At 38.3% G+C, this 16969-nt stretch overlaps 1 protein-coding gene across 1 annotated transcript in view; it reads left to right on the top strand.

The window, feature by feature from the left end:
* The window catches only part of LOC306845330 (E3 ubiquitin-protein ligase PDZRN3-B-like), an 88101-nt gene that overhangs the window by 3156 nt on the left and 67976 nt on the right, over positions 1–16969 (top strand). The window contains exons 2-3 of the mRNA XM_079378052.1: positions 172–258; positions 2722–2829. Of these exons, the coding sequence (XP_079234178.1) occupies positions 172–258; positions 2722–2829 (195 nt within the window). The remainder of the gene's footprint in view (positions 1–171; positions 259–2721; positions 2830–16969) is intronic.

The raw sequence follows: 16969 nt of genomic DNA, 5'->3' as shown, positions 1-16969 counted from the left end.
CTATAAAAACACACCATGAAGGGTTATATTTGACATATTACGTTTGGAAGCTCAAATGTTGCTACTTCCCAAATGGAAACGCTCAGTAATTTCATTGGTGTTCTTCACTTTTCAAAGGTTTTAAATAAAATTATGTGTGAATTAATGGTTCATGGTTTCCTCTTTTAACAGGGTGGAGAGACCAAAAGTGTCACAGCTATACTCCATCGTGAGTCTGGATCTTTAGGCTTCAATATCGTTGGGGGACGGCCATGTGCGGTAAGTTTAGAAATATTTGGACCTTCATCTTATGTCATTAGCTATGTTTCTCTCACCCTGTTTTTTATGCGCATTTAATTGAAGTATCGCATCAGAAACGAGTATTGGAAACCCCAAATTTCTCAAATTTAATTTGCAAAAAATTTTTTATTTGGCTTGCTTGAGGTGGTTTTTGACTCGTTCCGAAAAATTGTTAATGCAAATAATGGGAGATGGAAACACATTTTATGAACAAATTCCTCATTTGAATCATGTGACTTTGCGCTATGGGACTGTATAACCTGACTAACCGGCGGACTGATCTCATTGCACCGCATTTGAAATGTTTTGATCATTAATAAATGGCCGAGCAAAGTCTGTCGTCAAAGAGGTTCTCTATAATTGCCTCCTACAACTGTTCCCAAACAGGAGGCATCCACCTCCAAAACCAATGACCACATTTATTGTGTTTCAGCTGGTCACTGAGGCGCAAGTAATTTATTATAAAAAATATTATATTTAGTGGCTTCTCCTACTTGGTGATATTTGGTGCCAGTTTATCAGGAAGTGACGATTTTGTTCTCTTTTGACTCGAAAAATGAAATGAAATGAAATTTCAAATGAAAATGGTGTTTAATCACAAATGTTTTATGTGATATTCCAATTTTGCGCTTAAGTTACATTCGCAACTTTGGGTGGAAACCTAGCTGTTGGCTCATTCTATTTCCTGTTTCAGCCCCAGGTCTACTCCAGGGTTTCCCAAACTGGGGTTTGTGAGTTTATGAAAAGCTAATAATTAATTAAATCCTAAAAAAAAAAAAAAAAAAAAAAAAAAAAAAAACTTTGTTTACCTGCATGTCATGTGACATTAACTGACAACAAGGAACCATGAACATGCAGATGTGTATAAATTATTAAAATAAGGAATTTAGCTCAGAGATGTTTGTCTAATGTAAAAAATTAGGAATCTCAGATCACACATTTTAATAAACATATTTTAAGTCCCTAGATTATCTCATGCCATACATACATTATCAGATTTTGAGCTAGTCTTAACCAAGCATCAATTATGATGATAAACAGCAAAATATGATTATTTCAGATTCTCAATGTATCACTGGATAACTAAGTTTTAAGTGGAAATGGCAACTGGGGAAATACAGACATAAATTATATCTAACATATAAAGTGCCAGTTTGGTACGTCGGTCCACCCTGAAGTGGTGGTTGTGGTATCCATATCAGTGTGAATAAGCACCAAACCCTTTAAGAAGTGTTTGTTTGTGGTTCGTCTGAAATAGAAGTGTGACGCACTTTGGTCTGAACTGGACTTTTGCAGCAAAACCTTCCAAAGGGGAAAACTACTACTACAGCCAAGTTTCCAAGGCTTCTTCTAAAACCCAGATGTTGCCTCATCACAAAGACAAGGCGTTATTTATTTATAAAAATTCACGACTGTTATAGCATATAGCACAAATTGCTATGGCCGAGTTTATGCTAAAGGGGAAGAGGTCAGTCACTAATGAGTGACACAAATGGCTGTGTCTCTTAGCAACTGTACAGCTACTTCAACGTGGCCATGACCCCTCCCTAGCAAATGTTTGACATGCCAGCCATCCTGTCTGCTTGTAAGTCTTTAGATCTGTTCCTAAAACTTCATGAGCTACCTATTTAGAAAGCATTTTAAATGTCAAAGGTGCCAAGAATTGTAGGAAGCAATGTTTATTTTTCTCTCTGGAATACTTTATTCTGATTAGTCAGTCACAGCATTGAGTGGGCAAATATTTTTGTATGTTATGCTTATTTAATTTTGTACATTTTCTATTTTTTAGAGTACTGCATCTTTAGTTTAGGACATCAGGTCACTTGATTTTATTAACAGAGTTCATGTAGCCTAATGTTATTCTACAACATATCTAAATCAGTTGGGAAAGGTAAATAAGGATGTTGTTGTTGTTGTTGCAGCGGGAAAGAGGGAAGGGCTTACAGTAATTAACTGCAGAGTTCACAGTTTGACTTCCTGCGGTTTCTCAAGTATTCCATTAAAAATTACAGCACAGTGTCATACAACATGGCACAGAGTTAATGTGGTTTGATGTGGCTGGGGGGTGGGTTTAGCAATATTTTGGCAGAGGTTTTGCTATAACCTTCCAGTCCAGGTTATAGTTTCATATAATGAATGGCAATCATCTTTTTTAGTCACTCCAATCCTCCTACGAACACAATATGCCTTTCATTTGACAGTGCATTTGCAGAGAAGCTAAACAATGGAGCACATTGCTTGTACACCTGCAAACAATTATTTGTGTTTTGGATGTGTCTTAAAGGGAGTGTGTATGTCTTTGTTATTTATTTAGTTTTTTTTATTTTGCAATTATTAAAATTACTTTGCCTATAACCAAAGTTTAAGAGGTTTATTGGCTGGTAATTCAGATCTATTGATCTTTTTTTAGCTAAATATTGCTGCCTTGTTGTTGAATTGCAGGATAATAAAGATGGCACTTCGAATGAAGGAATCTTTGTGTCGAAGATTGTGGAAAATGGACCGGCGGATAAAGAAGGGGGTTTGCTGATCCATGACAGGATAATGGAGGTAAATGCCTCTGTTTTATGCCAGATACTCTGGCCTAACCAAGATTCACTGCAACAACTTGAGAGATTTATTTAAGATTTCCTTTCCATGCTAAAAATGAAATTGTTGTGCATAGTGGCGCAAATAGAGCCAATCATAACGTATATGATATGCATTCACAGTTATGGAGATTTTGGACCAATTAGATGTGTAGTGCAATGTCAGTCATGGCTGGTTGGGACAGAAACTTTAAACGTGTTGCATCATGTCAGGACAAAGTTTTTGCCAATTACAGCTCATCCTGAAAGGAACAGTTGTACAAGCCGGTGTTGAACATAAATACCTGTAAATAAAATATTTAATGAATGTTATACCCTAAAAATGGCTTGGAGGTAAATGCTTTTACAAAATTCCTGTTAAAAACGTCCTGTTAAAAATTTTCCAGCCCTGACTATTTCAGAGTATCTCCATTTGGTTGTTCATTGAAATTTATTAGATGTTGTTTACTGACTTGTAAAGGAATCCTTCCTGGCTGGCTTCGGGTCAGAAGACTCTCTCTTACCTTGGAACAATCATCTGGACTGTTTACAAAGGCCAAAAGTTCCCAGTGGTCACTTTTAAGGGTGCATAGAAAGTCAGCCCTACAAAGGATGCTTTTATAGCAGCATGAAACTCAAGTGTGGTACAACGATTGCATTGAGTTCTCTGTAGCATGTTATAAATATGGCCTGGGTCTGTGCAATTGTTTAGCTAAGTTAATGTAAATATTTTCACTTTGTGTAGTCGAATCATCATTCAACGAAATGGTAGCTTTCACCGCAAGATTTTTTTCTCCTCGAGTTAGTTGAAAACATCACTTTTTGGTTGCGAGATTTGTTAATTTGTGCTTGACGTCAGTATATGCAGTATGTAGGATGAGGAAGTCATGCCTACTCTTATACTAACCTTTAAGTGCAGCCACATGCAGTGTGCTAACCGTAAGTGTCTTAAACTCTCCTGTTCGTTTAGATATGCCGTAAGCTCTTGAGACAATGGATAGATTGAGCCACCTAAGGCGACAGTAATGCACTCGGCGCCTGGTGACTTAAGACCACTAAACTGGGGGACGCTTGAGTCCCAGATTGGTTAATGCATTGGGCGGAAATTTGCTAGTATGTCTTACTTGGAGGAAGGGGCCAGAGTGAGGGGAAAAGCTTTGGATTGTGCTTAGCCAGCCAACTGCTGCTTTGCCGTGATATCCGAGAGTGTTCCTTGTGGTTTTTGCGGATGTCACCTACATCTCTGCTTTTTCTTTTTTTTAAAAAAAGGACATTAACTTAACAATACATAGATATTTGAGAAGGGTTATCGGTGACTGGTTTAGTATTTTCATTGTAGTGTAAGCTTTTTCAAGATATTTTGCTCTAGGATGGCACTAGACCTAGAAAGTCACTTTTTGTCTTTGTCTTTTGAATAATTAAGGTGAGTCAGCATGCGTGCCAGAGGATGTAAATGCATGAGGAACATGAAGCACAGAGCCCTAGGTCAGTCTATTGAGTAGACCCTTAAAATTTATAGTCAGAAACTCTCTCCCACAATGCAAAGCTGTTCCCACCCTGTGCAGTCAGTTTGGATCATGTGTACATGAGAATAACATTTTCTGCTTCCTTCAGGAGATTTATCGGCGATTTTGAAATTACTTTAATAATGTTTCCGCCATTCGAAAAGGATGCAATAATGCTTTTCTTGCTATCGTTGACACCTGAGATAATGTGGTATCTGAGATCCAAATATGGATTCTAGCGTTACTTTAGTGCCTCAGGTGGTATCGCATATTTAATTATATTGACTTGAGAAATGACTTTCTGTAGAAATACAATCACAGGGGAAGAATTAAAGCAAAACTGCTTACAGCACTTTTGTTTCCATTGAAATTTCACTTGTACATTTTTAAACCAACACCCTGTAGTCCTATCCTTCATAGCCCATGAGAGTTAGACTCAGCTGGAGTTTGCTGTTTAAAATATCTTCCTCCAGGCCCCAGCACTCCTCAGTCTCTCTTGCTACATCAACATTTTTTCATCCATCATACGGATTCTCCATTTATTTCCTTTTTTTCCCCCTCAGCTCATTTGGATACACATGTATTCCTTGGCAATTGTGTATAGATGTCAAAAATGTTACTGTCATGTTGAGGTTTAGCACCTTGCTGCATGTTGTTGATGTAAAATTATGATATCCTTTTAAGTTTCTTTAAAGTCAATTTTCCTTTTTTTTTTCAAAAGGTTTAATTAATGCCCAATATATAAGTTTCATCGTAGTGGCCAAAATTCATCAAGTAATTTTTTTTAAAAATCCATCAGTATTGTGAAGGCCATTTTATCCAAATTTTTACCATTATTTGCTGTAACGTCATCTTTTAGTAACGCTGTTAAATTTTAATCTCTAGCAAATCTAAAAATTTAATTTCACTTTATACTATAATGTTGTGATTCCTCAATTGACTTGTAACATCTAAACAACTAATTTTGTACTGCATTTTAATTGTTCAGAAGTAGTGCTGAAGTCCAACTAAAATATACTGAATATATATGATTGTGCTAAAGTGGAACTATCGCAAGTATACTTCCGGTACACTTTAAATAGTTTGCATTTAAAGTATGATATTTATCAAAGATCATACTATCCTCATCAATAGTGAAATTAAAACACATTTTAGGCTTAATATTAAGAAATGTGCATTGTATATAAGTGGTACTCCCAAAAATGTTTAATCATACTTTTTATATTGAGCGATATGTCCATAAGTTTGTTAATAGATTTGAACTATACTTAGTTTGAAATAAGTGTATTTTAAATATATTACTTAGCATTACATGAAAATAAGTATCAGCATATTATCAGGACCCATTTTTTAAACAACCAGCAACATCATAGAACACGTTAACAAATTGCATCGTAACAGTCGTGGCTCATTTAAACCTACTTTAATAATGTTTCTGCTGTTTGAAAGGGGTGTTATAATGCTATCTTGTTATCAAATATATGCCAGAGCCTCTTTGAGTTTATTTTATGCTGTTTACCATTCAAGCGAGAGACTGTTGGGTGATTGGTATTCACTGATCAGTACAATGCATTCTGGAGTTGCGACAGCATCTATGCTGAGAGCATCCAGGCGGAGCGTGTGAATTTTTGTCATAGGGTGAGCAGGGCCATCACGGTATTCAGTGGGCTTTGTGCACATGTTCTTGACAGCAGTAGTGATGGGTGACTCACTGAGCGAACATGAGAAATTTCAGTCAGGAACACACTTCACCGATCATCTGGCCCTTATGAACGAGCCCAAATTAATTTCACTGCCCGACTTTATAGAAAGTGAAGGAATGTTTAATTGCTCATATCTTATAGGGAGGGTATTGGGAAAGTCATGAGAAATCCCCTTATTCTTCATCTTCTTTTGGCCTCAGAGATGTTATGTGCACATACATGACATGACCATAAAGATCTAGAAGCTCCCACGGCTGTTCGATGGAGGAGTATCATGGCAGATGTCCCTGTTAAGCACCAGAGAGGCAGGCTCAGATAATTCAGCGGATGAATAGCGCCTTGTTCGCTGTAGACATTTATTTTCTCATAAAAAAAAGATGTAAAAAGGGAAGGAAAGAAACAGTGCTGTGTTTGCGCTCCACACTGTTCGAAAAGCTTCACACATAGTAGTTGTGTTTGCCTGCGACAGTTTTATGCATGATTGGATTTAACACAGCGCTTGTGTTTTGAAAAACATCTTTATTCCAGAGCTCAACTTTAAATTGTGATTGTTTGTATATCACAGGGATGCCTAGAAAAAGATTGCAGTCAGTTGTCCTCACATTAGAATAAAAAATGATGTACTTGTTAACATTTTTTAAACTAATTTGTGCTATTCTACATTTTTAACAGTAAAAAAAAGATTTTAAATTTTAAAAATGATGTGCACTAGCATCACCAAATGAAGTAGTTTTCCAAACATGGACCCCAGTCTGCCATTGTACGGTAAAACAGGTAGTCTTACACCATTCGCAATTGGTTGAGCCATAAGTTTACATTTCAGACCTCTCAAATAAACAGAGCAATGTTAAAGTGCTGCCGAGTTACAGTGTTTACACTTGTCTGGGAAATCAACCCACAAATGGCTTAGTCATAGTTGTCTCTAAACATCTAGCTGGGATAGAAAGTATTTTAACCACAACAAAATGGCACACACCACCTTTAAGTATACTGTTCGGTGCAGCTAACGCACATTTTCAATTTCATTTCCACCTAAGGGGTGTTGGGAGTACAGTACATGGCTATAGTACCTTTAGCTGCTTGTTTTAATGTGTTTTTGTCATAAAACCATGTCTTTTTTGATATCCAAGTGTAGGTCAGGGCTATTTTAAGGAGCATTGGATGTGTTGGGGTAGAAAGAGGTCATGGAGATAGACTAGGTTGTAAATGTCACCTTGTAAAAGCCTGCAAACAGACCAAGGTCAGAGGTTGAACAACAACTAGACTTTAAAAAGCAGCTCCACTGAGAAGCCAGTGTTTGCCATCTGAAAGAAGCAAGATCCCCAACATAACAGAAGATTGGTTGTTATCAAACAAGAGTTGAGTATGGCTGGGAATATTTGAGAAACATTTGCCATGATTTTGTCATTATAGTATATATTGATTATTGCTTTTAATTAGCATTTTATTTGGCCAATTACATTTCCTAAAGATCATGCCATGCTAGTTTTGCATCCTCCTCAAATACAAGAGCGCTTGGACAGATGTTTTAATAGCAAAATAACTGTCTTGTTTAAAATTTGTTTCAAATACATATAACGCATGTGCAGCCTTCTAGTAACACCAGTGGTTCTTTATCTTTTTCTGACTCTATATAGCTGTAAGGTTACCCACAGTGCACCACTTAACACCCAATGGTGCTTTCAGTTATTTTAGTGTGTGCTCGCTGTCAGATGTGGCGTTAAATGGCGTGAGGGGTGAGTGGCAACATGAAAAGAGTGGCAGCTTGAATAGATATGTTAAGAGTCTGGAGAGGATGGGGCCCATTGCTAGCATGCAGATGAGGCCTCAGTCCTTTGAACTCAGGTTGTTAGCATTCTTGTCCACTGATGATTAAGAAGAACCTTGTAGATCACCGCTGTAATGAAGGACAGAGCAGGAAAATATGAATAAAATGTGCAGTTGGTTTTATAGAAAGGGAGATTCGGGATGCACTGAGTCTTTGAGGGAAATGTATTTAAACTTCAGATGATATAGGCTTGGTAGTCCCTTAGGATCTTTCTTTGGTTTTGTTTTGGGTGGAGTGGTTTAGAATGGGCTTGGATTCAAAATGTTCCTAATTCACCTGTCAATCTTTGATCACAATTCTTAGTGAACACTAAGACTAAATTAGCAAAACACTAATGCAAATTTTCCAACACGTTTGTCATTATACTGCATCTGGAGTCTACACACTGATTTATGTATTTGTTCTTAATGACAATTCTTGGTAATATTAATACAAAATTTATAATTGTATTAGAGTACTGTTCATTTTTTTTACTCTAACTCATCCAGTATACTCTCCACTGAAACCGATATTAACCTTAATCTCTCCCACTCTGGACTTTATGACCAGTACATTTTTGAATCAGGAAAACGTGTTCTTAGTTTCCTCAGGGACACAAAGTCAGGTCAACCCAGCATGGGGCCGCCCTGCAGTGTCCAGTCTCCACCCTTCTTCCTTGACAACTAAGATATCACAGCACATGTCATCTTTAGCGTGGAATGTGCCACAAGGTTCTCTCGTGTTATTTCTGACCTAGTCCAACAGAGCTAATCAGAGGTGGCAGCTAGTTCACTGGGCAGTATCACATGTTATTTGGCATCTGATGGCAAGAAGAAAGCCTTTGTCAAAGACTCTATTGGATTTGTGCCTCTGTCTTTTTTCTAGATGGAAGTTAGCAGGGAGAAGGAGAATAGGCAAGTAAGACTGTTAGTCCCAGCGGAGAGCTGCTTTCCAGTTGACTGGAATGGCTGACTTAGCTTATTACAGGACATTAAATCCATTGGAAGTCTTAAAAGGGATATAATAGGCTTCTGGTCTTGGCTTCTTCTATAGCAGAGCATGTGTGAATGAAATGGACAGTGCTGTGGTGTATGTATGATTTTGTGTATACAGTGGTGGCCAAAATTATTAGAACAGTAGTATTTTCTCCAGTTAAAAAATGGTTTTAAGTCAGTTATTTCTATCTTTTGCTGTAGTGTGTCAGTAGGAAATATCAGTTTACATTTCCAAACATTCATAATACAGTAAGATTTTTGTTTGCACACGTTTTAGGCACTTGCATAAAAATGCTGTAAAATGAGGATCCTGTCAAAAATAATGTCATAAATAGATTTTATTTGTCAATTAACTTCTATTAACTAAATTAAATCAACATTTGGTGTGACCATCCTTTGCGTTTAAAGTGCCCTTGGAGCACTTGCGCATAGTTTTTCAGGTAGCTTTGCAAGTAGGTTTCTTAAAGCATCTTGGAGACGTTGCCACAGTTCTTCTGGATTTAGTCTGTCTCAGTTTGTTCTGTTTCTTCATGTCACTGAAGATGATGATGAGATCAGATCTTTATGTGGAGCTCTGGCTGTTGCCAGACTCCTTGTGCAAACAAAAAATCTCCCTAGATTATTACAATTAATGGCAAAACAAATGTTTGGAAATGTAAACTGATATTTCCTACTGACACACCACAGCAAAAGACAGAAATAACTGACTGAAAACCATTTTTTAGCTGGTAAAAAATACTAGTGTTCTAATCATTTTAGCCACCACTGGTGAAGACAATGGGCATTGCTAGAGAAACAGAGCATGTCATGTCTTTTAATTTTATAATGCTTAATAGCTTGCATTAATTGTAAGAAGAAGAAGAATGATGATTAAAATAACATTTTTGTTGTTAGTAGTAGTAGTTGCATTGTAACAATTTCTACAGCATTTGTCAACTGGCCACGTAAATTTTATCATGGGCCAATGCTGTTAATCTCAGATTAGCCAAGAAATTGCCAGATAAAAAAGCCATACAAGTTATATATCTGGATATCAAATATTATCACTATTCCTTTCAGACCAATATAGAACTTCTTGAAACTGCCTATCAAGGAGTCGCTAAATATGGCTTAGTCTACTGTAAATGTGAATTCTGTTCAGCAGGCTTTTTCTCTATTTTAAGAAGTTGTGGGTATAATTTATAGCTTCTAAAAGGTTTAGAGAGGGGGGATATGTAGGTATAATTAAGGCTAATTGTCTTTCCAATCAATCACCAGGCTTGTGTAAACATATCAGTAACAATAGTCTCAGGTTGCCTTCCCAGCTGCTTTCACAGTCAGACCCCGTCAACCACCCACCCTCCATGCAAGCCCCCCACCCCCATAGCCTCTCTAATTAACTACCCTCAATTAAACACTAATAGGCTGATTAACAGGCCCTCAGTTGTGAAGTAATAGGCAGTCGTTTCCTTCTTGTTGCCCTCAGTAATGCAGGCCAGGCCCCAGGCCTGTTAATTACAGCCCACATTGAATACCCTCAGCAGGACCTGAGAAATGTAGCCTGTCCAAGTCAGGAAAGTGTGGTAGATGTTGAAAAAGAACATGTCTGCATTATGGATTGTTTCAGCCATCTGTAATGCACAAGAAGAAGAGAAGGCTTCCACAAACTGCTCTCTGCGGTAAGGCCACTTGTTGACTTTCGCTGGGCTTTCAACTCGTGGCTCTGTATATCACAGTAAATCAATAGGAATGGACAAATCATTATTTTATTTTGTTCATATAAGGAAACTCGTAATTTTTTGGTGGCTGGGTATCTGAGTTGAGACGTCTTATCGTCTGTGATTTTCACCAAATATGGTATCAAGGAGTCAGATCATTTATGAATCCATCAACTTTTATGAGAACACATGAACACAGTCTTCCTGTTTTAAGACTTGGACATAAAGGTAATTTTCTGCTCACTCCCTCTTTTTATGGACGCGCAGCCACAGTGATCTTGTAAATGTACTTATTGAATGTCTGTTCTATAATTTAAGCTTGGTTTTCACCATATTTCAGCAGCTAGCTCATGATTAAAGTAAGCACGTTGCAGCCCAAGCTGAGAACTGAAGTCCTATTTCCTGTCATAACTCACCAAAGTACAAGACTACACTTATCTGTCCTTCCTCCCAACAGATGTATAGTTTTGCTGTACTTAACATGACTATTGCAATGCCAGAAGCATATGCAGACTTGAATACTTGCCCAGTGCAATGCAAACATGTGGCCCAGCTGTTGTTGTTGCATTACTGCACAAGTAACATTCACTAGTAGGGGGATATATATTTAATTTCCAATGTCTTAGTCTTTAAACCAGGTGTGTTACTATTCTGGTAGCTAGCATAGAAGAGAAATGCAGCAATGCTGAAAATGTAGTGGGTAACCTACTTGCTTTACATTGTAAATTGCATTTTTACACGTTTTGTTAAACCTAACTGGCATAGCTAAAACACTCTTACTTGCATAGTATGTTTTGGACTTAAGAAGACTATTGCATTTGTTGTATGTCTCACATCTGGTTACCCATCATAACCTACTACTACAAGATTTCTTGTCATTTTTGGGTGTTCCTGGTCTAGTGTTTCAGCTCAGGGACAAGTGAAGTCAATAATAGTTCAGTTGAGTCTTCCATTTGACTACAATTTAAACATAGCTGGTCTGAGTTCGATGGTTTAAGTCTTTGTGTTGGCAGGCCTCAATAATCAAACTCCTTTTAAATCCAGACAACATGAGTTGGTGGAGAATTCCTTCATTCCTAGCCTGACAAGCTTTCTTTTCAAGAGCCGTTTAAGAAAGCAGTCTTTCACACCCCAAACAAAGTGGAACCAGCAACCGCTGTGCACCCTTCTCATGTAAATGAGTGAAAGCAGTATTCCCAAGTCATGTTATTGTCCTGGTGGACCTACCGTGTGCGTCCCTGTTCCACTGAAAGAGATGTACTCCTTTCACACGTACCTTCTCCATTTGATTGTAGACTTCCTGCGTCTTTCAGTTTAGCAACAGAGAAATTTGTTTGACTTAATGTGACAAAGTGGGAACTGGATAGTCCAATATATTGTCCTGTTGTATCAGTAGGTACTTTTGTGTGCTTTGTAAATGCCCTATGTTCTCAATTCTCAATAGCTGTTCAAATTTTGCTTGAATTCCCCAACAAGAGAGTTGCAATGGACTACCAGTTGAGTTTCTAATGTCAAGAGCAACTATCAAATGTATAATAATTTTAACACTCAGATTTTGACCAGGGTTCAGCCTGAAACTAGGCAAGTAATCGGATGCTTGGGCAACTGCATGGTCCTGTTGTGTATTATTCTTGATGTGCGTTCTTTTGTTACTTCCATACACCTTCAGATGCAGGGGTGTCCTGTTCCTGGATGGCTACCGTGCTGCAGAGGACCGGCTAATCCAGGTTTGCTGGACTCTAGAAGCTTTCAGGCAGTTATATTGGAGCAGAAGCTGAACTGAGGAAGATGGCCATTCAGGAGCAGGATTGACATTTGATTCAGTTAGCTAGCTGTAGTCATGTTGACAGTTACTTTGTATTGATGGCAGTTGTCCTGGCAATGAAAACTGGCTGAAGAATACACTAAGTATACATTAATGCCTCCCGTATTGGCCCAGATTGTAAAACTTGCTTGCAAATTGTGTTGTGATGTTTTTTCGAAATGCAACAATCCATGTAGTTGCTAAGAGTGTTTCTCAATACTTAGGCTTTTAAGACTGTTGAAGACTTTTATGTGGTTAGCTGGTTGAATCCTGGATACTTTGCTTTATTGTGATGTACAGCCTGGTGACAGAGTGCATGTTTCTTGTGAACTGGTTATTTTAACTGTTTTTGATTGTTCTGGAAATTAAAACATGGTGCAACCGAAGTGCAATACTGTCCTCCAAGACCTTTTCAGACAATGAGTCACTGTGGACCACAGTTTAAACTTTCACCTGACCGCAGGCGAGTTTTAATTTATTGGTTTTCCGACAGAAATCTAGCCAAATTATTTCACTTTTATTCATACTTTTCCATTTGTCATCAACCTCGTCTGTTACTCTTACTGTGTGAAAATAATCATTGCCGTGTTTGAGTTGGCAGCACCTTAGAGCAATGTGGAACTGGATAAAGCACAGGAGAATTTCTGGACACACTGTGACTGGTTTGTGAGGGTCAAAAAGAGGCAAACAACAGAGGCTTGGGTCAAAGTCTTACACTCTTGGGGCAAAGCTTTCTGACTTCACACGGAGACTGCAGATGGGCCTTTGCAATGCGGAGTTCGGCAGCATTACGGGGAGTCATATTGAGGGCTAGACCTTGGAGATGTCGAGGAAATGTTGGGTCAGACATGAAACAGATGGATGGATAGCATGGCCGTAGATCACCATGGTGGGTTTAGTAGCTATAGAAGAGGCGGTTTAGGGTGGAGTATTATGAGAATGGATATAGTGGGCCCTTTTGGACTTGGTAGGTGGTGTTAAATAAACCTGGCCACATCTGCAGTGAGGCATCAGGTTTCTCACACGCCGGGCAGCTTGACAAACACTCCTTTGTAGACTCTCTCCCTTCAACTCAAACTCTCTCCGCACCACTGTCCTTTTCTTCCTCACTTTCTCCTGCACTGTCCCTCTCTCCTCCTTACCTCTCTTTTTATCCTCAGTTTCCTAATCCAACTTGAGAGATGCCCACCTTAAATTCAGAATGAGACAGTGTGGAACTAAGCCATGAACACCATAAACATGAATAGAAGAAATGGAGGCAAAATCCCTTTTTTATGAAATGGTGAGAGGAGACATGCCAAAATTGTCTTGCAAGGTGAATGTATATGTTGATGTGTTCTTATAATGTCAATATTGTTATATGGTGTGAGATATCTTATAATAGATACAGTCGGACTTATGTAAAACTTTGACTCTAAAATCAATAATTTCTGGGTTTTTAGTGTTAATAATCTTGTTTTAGATGAGTTGAACATTATAAAAAATTTGTTACCAAACTATGTGATACTGCTTCTAAATTCCTTGGTTTGGTGCCAGAAATACATAAATCCTCTTCCAGCTGTCTTCCGGCTCTACGTCTGCTCTGGATCTAAGACAGAGCCGAAAAGCACAGGAAACAGGACCATGAATGTTTTTCTAATGGCGTGAGAAAGATTAGAATCTACTATTGTTGGTCTTAATGTGCTTAACCTTACTGTTAAGGTGCTAGTTCACTACACATTTCTTCAGTTTGCACTTCATGGTTACGAGCCATTTGATTTGTTAGCGATGTTAATATAACAAATTTTTGTCCATGCTTTGCCCTCACATTTAATTCCCCTTAAATTTCCTGTTTTATTTTTAAAGCGATTTGAATCCATCACTGTTATATTTTTGAACATTATCACTTTAACTAAGCTTAGAAAATGAGAACCACATGTTTGGCCACATTCTGAAGGTAAAAGGTATGTGTTTTAAAGAAAAAAGAGAGACCAAGACCGTCGTTCTTCACAAACTCGTTCTTTTCCTAAGCAGATGTGTCCACATTCCTCTCTGAAGGCCCATGTTTTTGGTGTGATGTTTTTTAATTTGTACAACTGAGGATTAAATAATCTGTTTGTGTCTATGCTTAGACTTTCATGTCTTGACACGGAAATCACATTTTTAATCCATAAGCAGTGACCTCGGGTGAATGTCAGGGCTTTGATTTCTTTCTTTTTTTTTTGCGTATGTATTTGCAGTACACAAACCATGGTTAAGACGATTTCTGACTGGCTGTACACTCCGCTGTGATGTGACCCTGTTCCCCTCACACACACACGCACACACACACACACACACACGATGCGTTGCTCACAAAACTCTGCATTTGAACAGTCAATAGCAAATACTTGAACTAATAGCGAAACATACTTGCAGTCGCTGATTCAGGAGCGCCAGATTGTCATAGAAAAGTCAGAATTGACCCTTTTTTTTTATTTTTAGAAATAGCCTTCATGTATAGCCAGCCTTGTACTCTACTAGGTTCACGAAACTGTCGTACACTAAATACTTTGTACAAATTCGAACTTTTGGGTTGTGCTGTTGTGTTGTAAACATCTTAACCAATGATTCCTAATTGCATTTACTTTCGGAAGGACAAATAAAGTGCTTTTGCTTTGGCATAGAAACACACAGTGTCTCCCTGACATGGCTGCATCAAAACTACCGCGGTTACTGCAACCACGTCTTCTTACTTTGCGTGAACATTTTGGCAGCATTACGGCATTACGCCACATTGTGACGTAGACGTGGGGGGGAAGCTGTAGGAGGGCGTGGACGAGTCATAACTTTTATAAAGTATATCTCTTTGGGTTTGAGACTTTAGTTGCAACTTTAGGGATCTCATCTGTGCGCTAACAGCTTGAAAGACTCCAAAGAGAAAGGAAAACTTGAAATCGCATCATATGACCCCTTTAAGAGTTAACCATCTCCCCACTTAATGCATTCCTCTCACTTAATCATAATTATTAATATTTTAACATTGTGCATTAGAAAATAGACATTTTAAATGTTACCAAAGTGCATTTGAAAACATTTATACATCCAGCTTTTCCCATATTTAGGTTAGACAGGATGACATAGGTGCTTAAAAATTGGCAAAACATTTGGAAACATTTGCTCTATTTGATAATGTTGATAGTTAATGATTTATTTACCATTATTACAAAACATTTGTGTACTATAGACTACCTCAAATAGGCAAGTACGTTTTGGATGCAGTCCAGACATTCTCCAAGATTCATTGTCAACATTTTCAAAGACCATAACATCTTGCATGTTCTGACTATCTCCATCGCTTGTGTTTTGGGAACAATTTGCACGGTCCTTGGAACGTTGGTCAATATTTTTGTAAGCATTTGTAGTACGAATGAGCAGACTGCTCTGTGATCAAATGGCGCTTTCATGCGTGACCTTCGGACGACTCTGCTCTACAGGAAACCCTAACGAAGCTGAGGGTAATCAGATGACAAGGCGGGTGGCTGGCCTCCGAATCACCAGCCTTTCAGATGGAGCTCTGGTTGAATGGGACAAACAACAATTTTTAGTCTCGCCTGTATGCCAGGTTTCTGGAGGCTATGTAGAAACATGTCCCAAATGTTGGCTTATGCTTGATGTCCTTAAATGGGTTTATTTAATTTTTTGTACTTTTCTCTATTTTTTTTTAGCCAGATATTCACTTTATAGTAGAGAACATGCTAAGTAGAAATGTGTTATATAAATGTGCATATTTTTGTAAATTCATACTCAAAGGGTCCTTCGGTTTTGTACTCCATATGAGCATATCAAACTTGGACCATGGTTTGTTTAAAGCCACAGGTTGGTTTGCGAATTTTGTGGTGTTTCTGCGAGTTTCACTTATTCCACTGTGGCAAAGTCGCTCTCCAAGACGTGTAATCCACCAGGTCATATATTTTCAGAGAATGGCTTAGGAGGACCACTGAAGTCCTTTAGAAATGTTTGGCAACCATAAGGAGGGTGAAACATGCTCTTGCAACTCCTGGAAATGTTTTGCTTGTGGTTGGATGGGTTCATTTATCATGAAGTCAATTAGATAGAAGGCCACAGACTGGCTTGGTAAGTAGAAGAGACTGTAATTTAGGAATATGAGAGGCAGTTCTTTGTCAAATGCTTGCGTTTAAGTAATGCTAGTCTAACTCTCTGGCCGCACAGTAGTATGTGGGTGCTGGTGGTGACGTGTGGTAGATGAATGAGATGACGTGATTCACGAGCTGTGGGGATCCAGACTCCTGACTCCAGTTTGGCCCTAGTTCAGTCATATGCTGTGCGTTGCAATCATAAAAGTGGCCAGTGCATATTTCATTTTGCTATACATTTTTGTTTTTGTGTCTTTGCATTCCAGCCTCTGATATGGCCAGAGAATTCACTGACTTGAAATGTCTTTCTTTCTCTCTCTCGCTCTTTCTTTTTTTCATTTTTGGAAACTGTACTTTTGATTAATGAGGTATGATTCTGGAAGGAAATGTGCAACCTTGGGGTTCTCAGAATGAAAAGACCAAAACAGAACAACCTAAATGCTAAGTCTACAGAAATGGCTGCCAGAAACCTTAAGGACCTCTAAAGTGTTTTGACG

This window comes from Barbus barbus (assembly GCF_936440315.1).
Source record: "Barbus barbus genome assembly, chromosome: 25".
NCBI lineage: Eukaryota > Metazoa > Chordata > Actinopteri > Cypriniformes > Cyprinidae > Barbus > Barbus barbus.
Note: the sequence above shows the minus strand (reverse complement) of the source record. Positions and strands in the feature narration are given on the sequence as shown.